This window comes from Strix aluco, chromosome 3, assembly GCF_031877795.1.
Source record: "Strix aluco isolate bStrAlu1 chromosome 3, bStrAlu1.hap1, whole genome shotgun sequence".
In the NCBI taxonomy this organism is placed as follows: domain Eukaryota; kingdom Metazoa; phylum Chordata; class Aves; order Strigiformes; family Strigidae; genus Strix; species Strix aluco.
Genome location: NC_133933.1, coordinates 98709155 through 98727153, shown reverse-complemented (window position 1 = coordinate 98727153; position 17999 = coordinate 98709155). Strand labels below are relative to the sequence as shown.

The 17999-nt window shown below is 41.3% G+C and overlaps 1 protein-coding gene across 32 annotated transcripts in view; it reads left to right on the top strand.

Moving 5' to 3' along the window:
• Positions 1 to 10119, top strand: part of RIMS1 (regulating synaptic membrane exocytosis 1) — a 352499-nt gene extending 342380 nt beyond the window's left edge. For all 32 annotated transcript variants that reach the window (XM_074819786.1, XM_074819773.1, XM_074819774.1 and 29 more), the window contains 4 exons: positions 3211 to 3323; positions 6214 to 6315; positions 7405 to 7544; positions 7898 to 10119. In XM_074819786.1, coding sequence (XP_074675887.1) covers positions 3211 to 3323; positions 6214 to 6315; positions 7405 to 7544; positions 7898 to 8116 — 574 coding nt within the window. In that variant the 3' untranslated portion in view covers positions 8117 to 10119. The remainder of the gene's footprint in view (positions 1 to 3210; positions 3324 to 6213; positions 6316 to 7404; positions 7545 to 7897) is intronic.
• Positions 10120 to 17999: the final 7880 nt, after the last annotated feature.

Sequence of the window (17999 nt, the reverse complement as noted above, 5' to 3'; positions counted from 1 at the left end):
CCAAGGTCTGGATCTGGAGGTCACGGCAGGCATGTGGAGGACAGAAACTGCAAGGTAGAGCCTTAAATTGTTTACTTGAGAGTCAGCCTCTGAGTAAGGCAGTGAAGAGAGCAAGCCTGGGAGGTAAACAGAGTGCTTGCTTCTTACTGGGACATATTGCAGGCTGGGTGTGCATGGTAGGACCTAGTTTGAAAATTATCCTTTAGAACTAGGTCCATCTTCAAGGAAAAGTGACGTATCATAAGCTGGTGGTCACACTATCTGCATCTTACGTCTTGTTTCTGCCTCCTTAACTCCTGTGCCTGCTCCCCATCTCTTGCTGCTCCAGCACCAGTTCTGCCTCTGACAATTCTCCTTACCTCTCTCAGTGCTCTCATACAATATATTTCTTCACATCTGACCACGTTTGCCCTGCTTTTCTGATCCATACTTTTGGCACCAGCTCTCTAACTTTTCACTGTTTCTGTCTCAGTCTTTTGGTTTGATAGAGTAACCAGCTCTTCTGGTTGATTCCTGATCCTCAGTATACCTCAACCTCATTTCCTGACTCCAAACCCACTTCATACTTGACCTTAGCCTTAAACACGTGTCCCTGATATCCACATCCCTATTCCAATTTCTGGCAAGAGTAAAGAAACTGTGTGGCCAGTGAAGTGAGAACATCACCAATATCAAACAGTGACGTTGAAGGGAAGCCCAGAAGAATGGGCCAAGGAGACAGATAACAAAACTCAGGTGAAGCAGTTAAATATATCTTGCTGCAATGAAGGGAGACATTCCTTAAATAGGACATTATGCCACAGGCAAAAAGGATACCAGAGGACTCTGTTCAGTGTGGTGCTCTACTTCGTGGCTTAGAAAACTTCTCTGAAGTCTTCTGTTTGTCTTTGATTCTGTAATTTAGCTATAGATCAAATCCTCACATGCTCTGCAAACTTGCACGAGTGTGATAGACTAATGTTAGTTTACAACAGCTCTGGGTTTAGATCACAGTGAATGAAGGATGTTAAATGCAGAGATTCTTGTAAGAAAAATGACCAATAAAACAATTTTCTACTGTTTAATCACTTCCCCCACATGCATCACTGGCTTATTTGTAGAGCATGAGTTGGACACAACTGTAAGGTGGAAGGGAAGCTGCACACTGCATCACATAATCAGGGATACATTCACTGTGACAGCTTATCCTCCTTCTTCTGGGCCTTTTTCAAACATTAGAAATGTCACCTTTAACTTCAGATGTTATTTCTAGTGTGAGCATGACTAGAACTGTTTCTTTGACAATTAGAAAATACCTGTGTTAAGTTTGCATGGACTACTTTTTCTTCCTTGTGTGTAAGTGCACATTATGATACCAACTTTACTTTCAGGATCACATAGTTTATTGACAGTATCATGCCCCATCCTGCATTTCATAAGACCAATCAGTTGTGTAGCTCAGCTGAGAATGCAGATCCCTCCAGTAGGTACCTCAGGTACCACATTATGTTCTTCTGCGTGACCCATAACTGGAGTTTAATGAATTAAAATTAATACACATTATGGTGAATGTGTACTTCACAACATTATTATTATGTGTATAGTTAGAGGTGTCTGAAAAGTGAGAATGCTCTCAAGTGAACATTTTCAATGTTAGTCATTCCATAGCAAAGTGCAATGTTTTGGGGAAAAAAGCCAAAGAAACGAGCAAGAAACTTTTCATAGCAGGGACGAGAGTGCCATGGGGGAGAGAAGCAGATTGTGTGTCTTGTCAGGAAGGGTGGGCTTGGAGCTGCATCTCAAGGTTAGGTGAATGATGTAACTGGTGGGCTGATGGTTGAACTGGAGAGCTTGAGGTTCTTTTCCTTCTCCATCTAAAGAAACCTTAAAAAAAAGATTTCTTAAAACTAACATTCTGTGAAAAGCTTACCTTTTGTTAAATCAGAGTTTTCTAATGAAAAGCACTGTGCTGATATTTTCTGGCCAGTTTTAGTTACAGGCAGTCTGTATGTTTATGCAGCCCAGTAAGAGCAGTTAGTCTTAAAGAGAGGAATGGGCTTTTTCTACCCAAATAAGTGGGATTTACAAAGAGTTTTCACTGTGAATTGAATGACTGGACCACAGAAGCCTGAAATGTGGAAATCAAAGATTTTCACACTACATGTATTTATCATGAAGTTTTGGTACTATTTTCTCCAGTCTAATAGGAGATGTCCTTTGAGAGAGAAGCTGATACAGAGTGGTGGATGGCCTGCTGGGTAAAATGCTATCTAGACTTGGTTCAGTCTGTTCTGTTTCTCATAACTGTGATGAGGAAATCAAAGCTGAGTCTCCCCACCATGGATCATTCTTTCTCTTTCTCTTTTTTTTTGTTGTTTGGTTTTTTTTTTTATTGTTTGGAGACTGTATATCTATTAAAAAGAAAGTGGAGATTCTGGAATATAAGAAAGCAGCTTGAAAAAGCACATATCATAGAATCAGAGTGGTTTGGGTTGGAAGGGACCTTTAAAGGTCATCTAGTCCAAGCCCCCTGGAATAAACAGGGACATCTTCCACTAGATCAGGTTGCTCAGAGCCCCATCCAACCTGGCCTTGAATGTTTCCATATATTCTGTGTTGATGTATTACAGTTCAGTTTGTGTTCTGAAAGAGGAGTGGGTACCAACTGTAGATCTAGATGTAGCTCCCAGAATATTTTGGCTAGGGAGTGGTATTAGGTTTAGCTCTAATCAACGCTAGTACTACCTGCCAGTTTACTGCTTCATTAAACAGCTGCAGCAATCCAGATTAATTTAGTGTATACATCTGTTTTTTCTGTTTGTTCTAACTGATGCAGGTAGGGCTTGGATGTATGTGTAGATTTAAAATAGTATTACAAGGTAAATCAAGCATTCAGGAATGAAGAATGATAGGCTATTAAATTTCATGAGGCTTTTTATATTTTCTTATACAAGGTCACTCATAATTTATTCACCTGCCAGGCTTTTCACTGCTCCTGGAGAACTCCTTAGCGAGAACTGTTTTATGGACTACTTTGGGTCCGTATGCAGAATTTCACTACACTTCTTTGGGGTCCATGGGAGACACCTCATTCCTGATGCTGCAGAACAATTTGTCGTTGCACATCCTGAGCTGCTTGCCTTGTATCAGTAGTACTTTTGAGGTAAATACTGTAGCACAATAGAAATGAATCCTGTTCATACGCTTAACCAACTTTTATTTTGTCTTCAGCTTAATATTTCCTGGAGTACGGCTGGGCGCTGACAGTCAGTTTAGTGATTTCCTCGATGGACTTGGACCTGCACAGTTAGTAGGCCGACAAACACTAGCAACCCCTGCCATGGGTAAGAATAATATGTTCTCCTCAGTTAAATGAATAATAAGCCAATTAACTAACACACACATTGCTAGACTACAGCACCAAAAAGACTTTTGCAAAGTGGCTTCCTTCACTGTAAACGTGAAGGTTCTATAGGCAGTCACTGGTATTCCTAACATGGTAGCATCCAAAATGGGGTGAGAAACAGTATTTGCTTCATTTCAGGTGTCAGCTGTCATTTGCAATTTGAAGAGAGCAGTTGCACTTTACTTGCTACTAAAAATTATTGTGGTTTCTCCAATTGTAGCTGTGAAATCTCAGCTGTTCGGAGTTTATATTTACTTGCCGTTATGTTGGATGTGACAGTTTCTGTCCAAACTCTGCACTTGTCCAAGCTTAGTTCATCTAACCCCAGAATGTGAAACTTCTGTCCACATTTGCAATGGCCAACAATAAGTTGCTCATAAAGACAGTGTTTGTTATGAAAGACACAAAGTCCTTTTCTACAGCAGCTGCCTGGGGCCATCTGTGATCTTCTCTGTGTTCCAGACCAATCTGTATTTGCCTATATAGTAGCATTAGCTATATCTTGGTCATGAATAGAGTATGAGTGTATAACGTGTGCAACAGTGCAGTACTGTGTAAGTATCTCTGGAAAAGTTTAATTTATTTTGCTTATATATGAGAAATTCTTAGACATGCTTTAGGATGCTAAGTGAGGAGTCCTTGATCCACTACTTTAACTGTACTTCTGTTGGAAACGATAAATGGCCAGTATTTCAGTATAGCTGTCTTGGGAGAATCAGTTTCAGGAAAGGCTACTGAAGCACTTCTGAAAAAGGAGAGAGAAACAGAAAGAAAAATTGCAGAAGAGAGTGTTCCCCTCCCAACCCATGAGCAGAAGGAGACAGAAACTTTCTTGAGAATGTTTTGAGTATCCCCTAAGGCAAGAGTTGCTGTGTAAGTCCAAATGACTGCTACTCATGCATTAATAAGCACCAAACTTGTTAAATTCGTATTTTTATTATTATTTTGAAAGAGAAGATATTTGTGAGATGATTTGCTCAATAAAAGTCTAAGTGGCTCTATCAGTATGAATATAAGGGTCTAGATTTCTTCCATCTCTTTATTTTAATCTAGTTTTCTGACTAAATATTTTTTTGCCGATTACTTGACTAATATGTTTATTTTCACTTCTTAGAACTGCTTTATTTACTAAAAGCTCTAGTTTTGTTCCCCCAAAAGCACTCAATCATGCTTTTTAACAATTTTCGGAAGTCCACCTATGTGGTATACTTTCACTAGTAATGATTTGAAAATGTTTGTGTTATTGCTCCCCCTTATGGTTCCCTGTCGCATGTTTTATTTTGGATACGCGATATGGAGATGTGCTCTTAAAAAGGCTTGTTGGAATTTTCCTGTGAACTATTTTTAGTGCAACACAGATCTCTGTTTATTCAAGCAAAGTTTGATTGATAAAAAAAAAATCTTCCCTGATGCTCTCATACCTCAATGACCAAGGTGTAAACACTACTTTAATATATTGTTAGACAAGCATGTGAAAATCTCGTGCCCAGTTAATTTCAAAATGCTGTCTTTCTAAATCTGGACCCCAAATTCTATAATTCAGGACTATCTATTTGTGAGTGTGGTTTTTTAGACACAGTTTACATGTCAAATATATACGTACTCACATGTTTCATGGATATATAGTTCATTAATTTGCAAAGGTGTCACATAGCTGCCCATGTCATACTGTGCATTTTTTACTCTAAGTGACCTGTTAGATTTCTACCCAGCTGATTCCATGATATAGGAAACCATAGAGATATAAGGCTTTGAGCATCAGCCCATAGTTGAATTCCCTTGCATTTTATTCATCTAGATCAGAACAGTGCTTGGTCTTGGACTAAGAGGTTTCCTTTTTCTGCAGGAAAAGTCATTTTTCAGAACTCAGGCAGGGAAACAAATTTGACTATTCAGTAGTGAAAGCATCTTGCTTGTAGTAGTTAACCAAACATATGTCTGTTGAGAGATGGCTTAAAATGACAGAACAAAGGTACATCACATACAGCCAATCTATTAGCGGCTATCACCGATGCTTATAATGATAAAAAAACCAAATTTGACTATTTAGTAGTGAAAGCATCTTCTGTTTTAACATGTTACATCATTTTATTCACATCAAAAATGGGTGTGGAATATTGGCAAAAACAGGAAAATTGTCACCCCCGTACTTGGAGACTTTTGCAGAAAAAAAGACCTCTTCTGAGCTCCTGGGGGGCAGGGCATAATTCTCTGAAGCTGTACTATGACTGTGTGCTTCGTCTGGTTGGTGTCTCTGCCTTCTGTTGAGGCAGTTGTAGTTACAGAAGTAGGTTTCAATGTTAGCCTCTACCAGCAGTTCTCCTTCCGTATCAGACAAGGAGCCTTTACACTGCCAGCTCTTGCGTCTCAGCTTGGAGGCAGAAACTTCCAGCCGAGGGTATTTCTGAACATGAGTTTGGGTTTTAGGCTCTCTGAGTGTGGGACTACTGTCAGGGCAGTGCATCTCAGTGACTGGCACACTGGGGCAACAGTCCTAGGTAGGAAGTCTCTAGATAACTCATCAGTGCAAAATTAAAGGTGTGGTGGTTATACCATAACATTGCTGTAAATTTGCCTGCCTCCATGGATCAGAAATACTGAGCTTTGGAATAAACTGTACACCAAGAGAGGGCACCATGCTCCTTTAGTATCTAACTTTTAGATATGGTTTAAGAATGGAGAAATTAAAAGGATCAGGAGGAGGAGTGACAAGCACACTAATGCAGCAGACTAGTAGCAAACTAGTCTTTCTGTCTCTCACTCTTACACCCTATCTCCTGGGCCGTACTGCTTTTCTAAAATGTGGGCTTCTTTCTTCTGCCTCTCAGGTGACATCCAGATTGGAATGGTGGATAAAAAGGGCCAGTTAGAAGTAGAAGTTATTAGAGCCCGTGGCCTCACACAAAAACCTGGCTCCAAGTCTACCCCAGGTAAGGAAGAAAAATAGACAATATATGAACAGAAAACAAGAATACAAAATATGTTGATGAACTGGGGATCAGAGACTTTTTGAGCTCCTCTTTAGCTGTCGCTACATTTGCATTTGTTTGGTTTGCTTTTCAACAAGGAATGTGTACGTGGACATATCCTTGCTACCAATGTCCACTTCTTACCACCTTGCATCTGCCAGTTGCATGCTACCTTTCAAGGAATGATTTCAGCAACTCAACATCCGTTCTGCAAGGAACATTTGCAGAAATATTTCTGCATATCTTAGGCAAGTCATACATCTCAGAGGGGCTTTGTTGACGTAGATGAAGTCCTTTGTGTTTGTTCCACATCAAAACAAGGGATGGAGAACAGATGAAAGTGCTTTGAACAAACAGCTTAACAGACCCACATGCCAGGATCTTTTGTACGCAACAGTGCTTCAAGAAGACAGCAGGTTATGCTAGTGCCAGTGTCAATAATTTGTATAATGAATGAGATTTAATATTGTATCATTTTGTAAGAACCTTTTTTGAAGTTTTAGAAACCTTTATTAGAGGAGATTTATAATCGCTACCACAATCACTGCTTACCATAACTGGAGCAGTTGTTTTAGTTAAGATTTCACCAAAATGGTACTTTACAGCCTCCTTAGGAGCTGAAGATGAAAGAGTAATTAATGTCTGTGTTACCAAAGTGACTTAGTTTTAAATACTCCTTTCAGTGAAACATCAAAGTCTTGTTTTGAAATATCTCTGACCCCAAAACATACATAGAGACTCCAGAATAGCTATCAGTGACAGTTAATTCCTGGCAAAAGAAAGTGTTTTTAAAATGACAGACATGAAACGTAATTGTTGTTAGTAACATCTTATATCATTACACTCAAAGTTTATAAAAATCAAATTGACTTCTTATGGGCTGTGTCATTTATTTTATGAGTTTAATTGTATTCAGATTATACAGTGAAGATAATGTGTGTCATTTTCTTTCAACTCAGCTTCCTTTTAAGGCATTTGTCCTCCAGCTCAGATGTGCAATGTAGAAGTTTTTAAGTCCAAACATAAAATTCATGGATGTTCTGTTTGCAGCTCCGTATGTCAAAGTGTATTTATTGGAAAATGGAGCATGTATAGCTAAGAAGAAGACAAGAATTGCACGGAAGACCCTTGATCCTTTGTACCAACAAACACTGGTTTTTGATGAAAGTCCACAGGGTAAAGTCCTTCAGGTCAGTTGCTTCTTAATCCCATTTTAGGCTATCATTTGGAGAAGCACTTGCATGTTTACTTAAGTTTAAGCAATATGCATAAACCCATTCCAACTCACTAAGCATTTAATTTTATAAATACCAGCAAACACGTCCTTGTGGCTTGTGGTTTCAGACCTGCAAAATGTCTGGCTGTATTAAACATTTCTCTTTTGTTGACTCTCTCTCCTGTCCTGCTATTAGGTTTTCCCACAAGAGGGAGCAATCATTCACCTTTAAGAATAACATTTCCTTATGCTATACATAACAGCAGGAGTGAACATATAAGCATGGGTTTGGGGACAATGCTGAACCTGTATTTTATGTTCTTCCAGGTAATAGTTTGGGGAGACTATGGCCGAATGGACCACAAATGCTTCATGGGAGTTGCCCAGATCCTTCTGGAGGAACTAGATCTGTCCAGTGTGGTAATAGGCTGGTATAAATTATTTCCACCTTCATCACTAGTGGATCCAACCTTGACTCCCCTGACACGCAGGGCTTCCCAGTCATCTCTGGAAAGTTCAACTGGGCCTCCCTGCATTAGATCTTAGTAGCAGGTGCTGTCTAATAAAAACATCACCCAGGATAACAATTGGAACCAGATATTCACATGATCAAAAAACACTGTTGGAGAGAGACAATCACTTCTTTTGCTTGTAGTAGTTAACCAAACATATGTCTGTTTGTTGAGAGATGGCTTAAAATGACAGAACAAAGGTACATCACATACAGCCAATCTATTAGTGGCTATCACCGATGCTTATAATGATTAAAAAAAAAAAAAAAAAAAAAGAAAGAAAAAAATGAGAGGGACCTTTAGATTCGACCTAAGTCAAAGATGACCCAAACTGGAAGCTCTCACTCTGTTAACAATGTGGTATTTTTCACATTTTGACAGAGCCCTCAAGCAGTGTTACCTTCCTGGTGTTTCAGCAGTTTTTCTGTACTTGTCACTTCCACTAGTTTTTTGCCATGTGATTCTGCTAGTTTTGTAGAAGTCCTCACAATGCTAACAGAGACCCTTCCTTTCTTTTTCTAAACCAAACAAAAAAGGGCTGAAGCATATCTCTGTAAGCATCGTTAAAGTGTTCAACAGCCACAGCTACAATTCCAGCAAGTTCAAATAGTTTCTCAGTTCTGGTACTTCCAAGTCTCATGTGGGAACCCAGAACAAATGACCAATCTAAGTTATATTCTTAAAAATAAATAATCATCACAGTGCCACTTTTTCTTTGTAAAAAGCAGATCTGTTTGCATTATATATAATAACTTTTATGTTTATGATGTTTTGCATGGAAGAATTTTGAAGAATTCTGCAACTACTGCTGGGGACTGGTATAAAGCAGCTTTAGTCTTATTTTGACATTGAATATGTTACTGGTAATGCAATTTTCCTCCCTAGAAATGGAGAGGAAATATTTACGTTTCTGTGTATAAATGTATATTTGACTTCCCAAAATGTTGACCAGGAATGGATTGAGCATATGACACTTTCAGCTGTACCCAGGCTTCTCTGATGTGTGTCGCTTCAGACGCACCTGTCTGCCCTGGATAGAGCATGGTATGAGTTGTTCAGTGTTTCACTGGAAATTCCAGTTGAAATATTCTGCACTTACTAATGTTTTTATCAAATTTTAGTTTACATTTCTTTGAGATTGATGCAAGCACAAGGCTTGATTTTTTAACGCAAGATATCTTACTTTTTGGAGAAAAAAAAGTCAAATTTCAATTTGCTTTTTATTCATTTGAGTTCTTCTTGGCCTTGAAATCCCTTGTGATATTCTGTAAATGTGCGAACAACTGCAGATTCCTGCAGGTGCATTGATATGTTTCCCCTCCTTTTACAGGCCATTCAATTTTGTGATCACACAAATAGAGCAGCATGACTTGGAACTGTTCAAAGCTGCATGCACGTTTTGTAAAAAGAGATGAAAAAGGTTATTTAATAATGTATGTTAGTTCCACATAGGCCAGCTTGTATGTTGCATGTACTTGTACAGTTTGCTCGTAATTACTATACTGAAGTAACCAAGAAATCTAAGCCATCCATTTTTCTTATAGACATTTTGCAGGTTTTAGCCAGGCTAGGTCGGTGAGTCTGGTGCTAAATGTCTATAGATGGACTTTATTTTTTACCCTATGGAAAACGTGATGTAGTACGGACCAAATTCCTTCTAATAACTATTTTGGTGTAGATTCCTACTGTGGGGCTGTAACACATGTAGAAACTGTGTACACAACTAGGTTTTAATTCATAGACATACTGCCTGCACCAAGTGAACTATTTATTATTACTCAACACGTGGGAATTATTCTGCCCATCTTTCCATAGGGCGCAGATTGGTTACTGCTCGACCTGCTGAGCAGGAAGAACTCAAGCATTGGTGCACTACTACTAGATCCTGTTCTGTCTTAGTGGCCAAAAACCAACTAGGTATAATTCGATAGTATCTTTCTATTTTGACCACTTGTCTTAACACTCCCCTGTGCTTTTAAATGAACTTCCAACTCATGTTATGTAAACATGTTTAATAAAATTTCCTTTTCATGTCCAGTGTAGTAGTTGTGCTGTCTGTATGTTCTGAGGTTCATCTGTGATTCTGCTCACTGCAGGACTGTGTGAAATATGTTAAGGAACAGTAAAATGATAAGTAATTTCTGTGGTTCTTTTGATCGCTGTAATAGTGTATGTTGAAATCTGGGGCCAAAAACTGAGGCCTGGTGAAAGTTGTGTTTGGTTGGCTTCCTTTTCACTGAGAAAGGAGCCAAATTGTGCTCTCAATGAAGTAAAAAAAAAAAAAAAAAACCAAACCAAGTTTAGCCAAATTGCCATCTGGTGAAATCATATCAGTGTATTGGAGTTGAGTGATGCTGCACTGGGTCAGCGAGGCGGTATGTGTTACAGCCAGACACCAGCTCTCCATTTGGTGTGGGCTGAGCCTCTAAGACATGAGAGCAACTCCTGATCTTTTGCACTTTTTAAACCAAGAAATACGCCCTTCTATTGTAATGCCATTATGGACAATGCTTTATAGAAATTTACCTGAGAGCAGAATTTGGTGATAAATTTTGTTAGAGAAACAAAGATTATGTACTTTGTTTGATTTTTAGTTTTCCATGTCCCACAGATACCTGATCACAATTTAAAAATAACATAAAGACAATATTGCCTCACTTTGACCACTTTTGTTTATTATTTTATTTAACTGAATACATGGTTAAGCTACTGAAAAAAATGAATAATTAAACATGGTAAATCTCTGAACAAAAGGCATGTTATATTTCTGCTTCTGTGTGGTGGGAGTGATCTGTTTAAATACAGAATTTGTCCTACTGTTGCAAAAAGCCCTCAATTTCATAAATCTCATGGCTTTCAACATTGTGTTCAATACTAGGATATCTTTTCCTTTCTGATCCTGGGAAATAAAGTTCAGCATTTCTGATCTTCCCCTGGAGGACAGAAAATATGGCAGCAAAAGAACACACTGAACTATTTCATTTATGGTGTTTCTAATGAACAGGGATCACATATGCAAAGATTTCAGGAATTAAGTAGTAAACTGTGCTAAAACAGGTAAGTCGTGTGCTGGTCACCTTTCCCAGGGACTGTTGCCTTTTAAAAACTCATTGCCGAGTGTTGGGATTATAATTCACAGATAAATCAGCTTTAGTTCCCTCCTGGTTTTCCCTTGAGAATGCAGTACTGCCTTATACGGCATACACAAGAAAAGAGCAAAGATACTAAACTTGTAATTCCTGTCATATAATCAGACATTTATTTTCCTTGTGGTGAGTAACTTCTAAATTTTGTATTGAAATGAAAATTTAGTGTCCCTCCTTGTGGGCAGAGAAAAAGCTTTTGGCCTTGACTTCTGCGTTAGAGAGACACCAGAACTACTGTGAGTGGGCAGGACAAACCAAAGCTTCATGATCTCCTTCCTTCGTAATTCCTAGAGAAACAATATATGCACTTTCATTGCCTGCTTTCACTAACAAATGACAGTCCCAAAATTCGAGTTCAGTCCAGGTGTGATATGCTATACATACAAGAAAAGTTCAGAGTGGATCTTCAGTGACTGTTGTACTTAGAGCCTGTGACTCGTCCTTTATGAAGTCAGCTGTTTGCTGCTCCTGTGTAGTCGCTACTGTACAGTCCGCAGCCCATTTAACTCTAGGAAAAAGGATTATGGGCCTCATACTCTTCTCTTGCCTGAAGTAAAGAAAGTCATGTGAGACAGCAATGTGGCTCTTTCTTTCAAGCCCCAAATGCTCACCCCGTGTTACCCTACTGTAATTCTGCAGACATAGAAGAAAGCAATCCGCAAGAAAGCAGATTCTTATTGAAGGATGTGGTTTCTCAACTCAGGTAATGAGTATTCCGGCCATCTTGAGTGATTAAGAACTCCACTAACATCCACTAAGAGTAACAAGAGTTTCAGTTAATACCTCACTCCCAGCCCTGCCATTTTTTTCCAAGAGAAAAAGAAAATGCAGGGATCATGTATGTATTTTCTCAGTGTCTGCATGGATGGCCATGTATGCTCGTAATTAAATACCATGGTTATGAAAGAGGTTGTGTGTGGCAGGCATGTCACTTATATCAAATGTTCTTCCAAGTTTTGTGATCCAAATTTGCCCTACCTGAGGTGCCAGAGATGGGAGGGGAAGCTGTCTTCACTCGTTCTAGAGTCCAGCTGATGATGATGATTCAGCTCCTGAATGGACAGCCTGGTGAAATGCCCCTTGTTTAGGTACTTTCCAGTAGTCGGTATGACTTGAAGCCTTAGTTGCACATCAGGACATAAAACCTTAAATGTTCTGCCTTTTGAGTCAAAGTGTCAAATGCTCAGTGCTAGTAGTAACTGAGAGAAAAGGTAAAAAGTCGACAGAATCTGTAGATTACAGCGTACTAATAGAGCAATTCAGGTAAGGCAAATATACAGCTGTATATATCTCAGCTAGTACAAGAAAGGCATGCTCGAAAGCCAAGACTTTTGGAGGTTTCAGATGCTGGCTGATAGAAGCGAGTCGCTTAAGGGTTTCACAGAATCTCACAGGCGGCCTCTGAAAAAATTACCTTCAGAAGGTGCTGAGCAGAAGTTCATTACTATAATGCTCCTCAGACAACTCAGAATTATTCATTCAGATCACCTTTAATATATCTACAATTTCAGAGCTCTGCTAAAATGCAGTTACAAAACAGTAGTGGTCCACTTGGTAAAGCACTGGGACCGTAGTGTAAGGCTGTGTGAGATCACCATCTGTGTGGATTTTCACTATGTCTGCAATGATTCATTTAGATGAAGCTTTAGTCTTTTTTCACATTTCCTTCTCATTTATATCAATGGGATTTATGCTTCCGGGTGGCTCCCAGAACCTCGGTATCAATCTCTACACCTGAATTTTGTGATGAATAAAATGGGTGTAGGTGTAATTCCCCATTTCAGAGACGTTGCATGGATATGGAAAGAGCAGAACATAAATGTGGAAAAAGCAGTTGTGAGGTCTTCAGAGACTGAGATGCCACAAGATGATCCCATCTCCTTGTCCTGGCTCCGAAAGTCTTTTTACACTGGCATGTATCAGGAAGCAGTATCTTCCATACTAAACCTTGTCACTACATTTCAGCTACAGTCAAATAAAAATTCCCGAGCCACACACCTAAGCAGGACACAGCTGTCTTCTTCAGTTTATACCGTCCCCTGTACAAAGAGTCCTTCATACAGAAGATGGCTCCTGTCTCAGCCTCCTACTCTTCAGAAAGTACGAGAGCACTATCACCTCTGCATTTCCAGTACCACCACTTCGTCTCTAGTCCCTGCTGGCTGGCCCTGAAAGCAGGTCTCCACAGAAGCAAGCCGCCCATGTACATGCTACAGCACTAATTATAGAAGATGAAATAATCCCATTTAGAACAATCTCATACAGGGGTCCGTAAGTTCTAGATAGTTTAAGAAATCCTGTCATTCAATTTAACCCCAAAAAAGATTTGCAAATCTAGCAAATACTGTAAAACAGAACTTCAATTAAATGTTACAGTGTGTACTCAGACATTGGTTTTGATATTTGCATACTGCAGAAACGGTGTCCACACACGGTGCAAACATGGCAGTATTACAGTAGCGCATAGGAACAAAAAACCCCAAATTATTACTTCCAGTAATGCAGAGGACGAGAGATGGCCAGGAGGGAAATTTCTTCTAAATAATTAGTTACTAAGCAAAGTCTGTTAGAAGCCAGGAGCAGCATTATCCCTGAGCTGCTCTTTGTTAAAGCTGCAGCAAAAGGAACCAAGAGAGTATCCAAGAACTTCACCCTCCAGTTTTAGAAAGAGCCATGTTTCTTCCAGTGAGAGAGTCTGAGGCTGTGTGAGCAGCTCTTGAGTGTTCAGAAATGAACAGGCAACCCAAAAGAAAATAATGACAATTGCAACAAAAACGCAATGCTTCAAAACCATGTGGAAAACTGTTATGATTGTGAAGGCCTGAAAGTGCAGCTGTCCCTGGACCAGATTGAGAAGAGTCTGGATTTAGAACAAGTCCCCAGATGTCCCTCTCATACTACAGGTTAGAAGGGCTGGATGTCTGTTAGCAGCCGAGGCTACAGAGCTGCTGAGCATGAGTCACCTTTTTCTAATGGAGCTGTTTGTACATACAGCTTGCCCATGCTTTTCCCTTTGGAGATGGTCTGACATGTTCATTCAGTGTGAGCTTAACTTTAAAGGGATGTAAAGGGTATATTTAATTTTAAGCTCAAAAAAACATGCTGTGGAAGAGGAATCTTGCATCAGCCCTCATAAAGCATTGGCTAGGATGATAAAGAAGTCTGGTGCTCTTGTGATGGGTAAACCAACCAAGGAGTCAGAAACAGAGTTCCCCATGGAGGGCAGGGCAGGCTTGGGGAGCACAGAAGGGGAGGAAGGAAAGAAGGAAGGGAAGGAAATAGCGCCTCTGTTCCTCTGGGGGGACAAAAGAGGGAGACCCAAGAAAAAATCTGAGGCATAATTGCTTCACTCCTGTCTTTTTGACTAAAAGTTCCAAAAAGAAGAATGAACAACTCCTTAAAGCCTCACAGATGGCAGTAGATTTCTTCCTGAAGGGCTGAAGGATTTGGCCCAAATTCATTACTTCAGTATTGGAAACAGATTGTCTGGTGGCAGCGGGGCTTGTCAAAAAGATATGATGCACCATTTTCCTTTCTGATTGTGTGACTCTCTAGGAGTTAAAGTAAGTTGATGGCACAAATAATCTTTGAGTTGCTCTGTACCTAGTCTCAGAAGGCACATAAAGGCTGTAATTGATATGGAGTATCAAAAAACTTCTCACATGCAGCTTAACAGTGGCTTGTTGACCTTTTTTGCTTCTTTTTACTTGGTAGGAAAAAGGCCCTAAGAGTTGGGAGACAGCTGAACTACAGTATCTGCTCTCCTAGAAAATGTAAGAAATGCTGATTTCCTCCTCTCACCCTTTCCCTGGTCATTGCTCCTGCAAACTTGAAGCAAAGTTTAGTGTAGTTTGGCGCCTGGACTCAGTTCTCAGTTGCTCTGCACTGGTGCTGCCAGCAGCTCACTTGATTCCCAAGCCTGTTGGTAGAAAGGACCAACATTCTTAAACCAGTCATGTTAAAATACAAAAAACCCCCAACCCTCAGGCATTTTTAATTCACCGTGTGCATGAAAAGATAGAGGGAACAAATCCATTGCATTTCTTTTGTTGGAGAGCTTGAAACAATTAAATTACAGCTGCACCAGAAGTCATTGCTGTGCTCTCTATATAACAACCCTTCAGCTCCGTTATACATGCGGGTTTCTTTGTTAGATTTCTGTTATGCCATTCAAATAGTCACTAAAACAAATCCCAAAATGTAAAGGAGGAGGAGGAGATACGTTGCCATGGCAGTGAGCCACTCTTCAGGGCTTAACCTTCTTATCCCTTTGTTGTTTAGGTGGGTATCTCCCCCCAGCACTAATCTTACCCTTGTTCTCCCATCGCTCGTTTGCCTGACACCAGCTTAGAGCTGTATCTATTGTCTCTGGAGAGTACCTGTTGGATTTGGTAACATTTACATTTCTTCAACGAGTGAGAGTGAGTGGAGGAAAGCAGAGGAGGGTTGTTGAATACCTCACTTCTCTAGGGCTCCTCTTCAATTTGTATATGGCTTGTTTAAGACCACTATTTCCCCCCCAGTACTTGCACCCCATGTGTTTTTTACGGACTCTGGATTTGCTTCATCTGTGCTGAAGAATGTGGGAATTTCACCACTGATTTCAATGAGACTGAGTCCAAAGTGCTTCTGTGACAAAAGGTGACTGATCCAGCACGGTGAGGCTCTTTCGGTGACGACAAACCCCAAACAAAGCAGAAGGCCAGCCAGCAATTCCAGCTGTGCCAAGCAGAGACTCATTTTCTCTGTCAGGAGGTGGCAGCGACGGCGGAGGTGACAGCCAGCGGCAGCACATCCAGCCATGGTGGCGCATCCATGACAAGAGGACATTGCCTAGCTCATAGATGAGCCTTGGTTTTTATTTTTGTTATGCATATGCCCTAACAAATAAGGCCAAAAGCTGGCATTTTCAGGAAAGCAGCCCACTTCAGAAGAGCAGCCACGGAGCGCAGCTCTGGGCTGTGTGACAGCTGAGGTGGCACTGAACGACGCCTGGCCCAGCGCGACGGTGCGGGGGGTGGCTGAGGGGCAGCGAGACAGAAAACCTGCCCCTGTGGGCCACCGCTATGCTGCCAGCTCTTGCAAATAGCGTTATTTAGAGAAATAAATCCCCTGAGGGAAATGTATTTAGAGGAAAGTGCCCCGCTGCTTGCAGACTGCTTGCAAACAGCGGAAAAGGACAAAATTCTCCAGGTACGTTATCCAGGTGAGCGCGCGCCCCGCGGAAGGGCCGAGAGGCCGCCGCCCGGGCCACGCGGGGCCGCCGCTCCCCCTGCCACCGCCTGAGGGCGCCCCAGCACCGCGGGCCGGTGGCGGCGGCAGCGGCCCCCTAGCCCCCAGCGGTTTTCCGCCGTGCCGGGCTCGGCTTCGCCCAGCTCCCGAGCTCGTCCCGGCTCACGGGCTAAATCTAAATTTTGGGCCCGCCCGGCCGGTCCCTCACACCGTCGCCAGGTTACCGCGCCCGCCCCCGTGTGCCCGGCCTGTCAGCTGAGGCCGAGGACACCGGCGGGGCGCGGGAGCGGAGCGGGCAGCGCTGCGGCTGCGGCCTCGGAGGCGCGGGTCACAAAGATCTCCACTGTAATGTGGAAAAACAGGCGTCTGCTTTATTAGGCACTTTTTTATAAGGGGAAAATAAAAAAAAATGTAGCTTTTTCCCCCCGATGTTGGACATATACCTGCAGCTGCAGTGAAACCGGGTGTGTGATCACTGGCTGCGCTTGTCTACTGGTTTCACATAGGAGCTCTCAAAACAGTCAAAACTCAAAAGTTTTAAAAGAGAATTCATAAAGCATAAAAAGAAATCATGCTTATATTTAATAGCGTGCCCTTGTCTCTGATTCAGTAGTGATTATGAATTCAATGCAGTTCCACTAAGGAGCGTTAAAAAAGCACATTCGGCCCCATTCCTGTGTTATTTGCAATGGCTCCTCCGACGGATTAATGTCAGGCTACTGTGCGGTTAAGCAACAAGCCTCAGTTTGTTTTCTGAGTATTTTATTGTTAGACTGTGCTGTACCCTTACTACACCTTTGTTACTTTCAGATTGAGCTGTAAGTCAGATACATCAGGAGAATTTCTTGCAGTCAGTGAGCGCTTGTGCGAGAGGATTATTAAACTTTGGTGATAACCGGTTTAAGGAGGAAAAAGCAGGTATTACTGCTGAGAGCCAAAATGGTTTGATAACTCAGGTACCGCTCATCTAGCCGCTATGAGTGGATTAAAGTCTTTACGGCTTCAGCTCATCAACATCCTCAAAGAGTAAAACCAAAGTTTGCTGGGATTTGGACTCAGGCTGACCTGTCATGGAGAAACTCACAGCCCAGAGGCCAGTGCCAGAACTTCTCTACCCAAATCATGGGAGGCTAACCACACATGGCCCTGGTTTACAACTCTAACCCAGCTGCTGAGAATCGAAAAGGGAAGCACATCCAGAACGACACTCACCTTGGTGTAGCTCTGAGGCTCAGCAGAGGACAACATGCTTTTCTGCCCTCTGCTAGTGACAGCTGCATTTCAGCAACGGGGTTCTGCTGGAGTGAAGAAGCACTCACTTGATATAAAGTACTTTGGAAGATCGCTGGCATGGAAGTCTGCAATTGTAAAAAACAGCAGTTCTCGAATTAGCTAGCATGGTGGGGCAGCTGCACTCTGTGACAGCTTCACACTAGGTCATAGCACAAAACCTCCTAAATTTAACTCTGCCTTTCCAGCTTTTTGAAGCTCCCCTCTCCTGTGCAAGACACAGGAGGTCAACAGAAGGTGTCCCTGGCG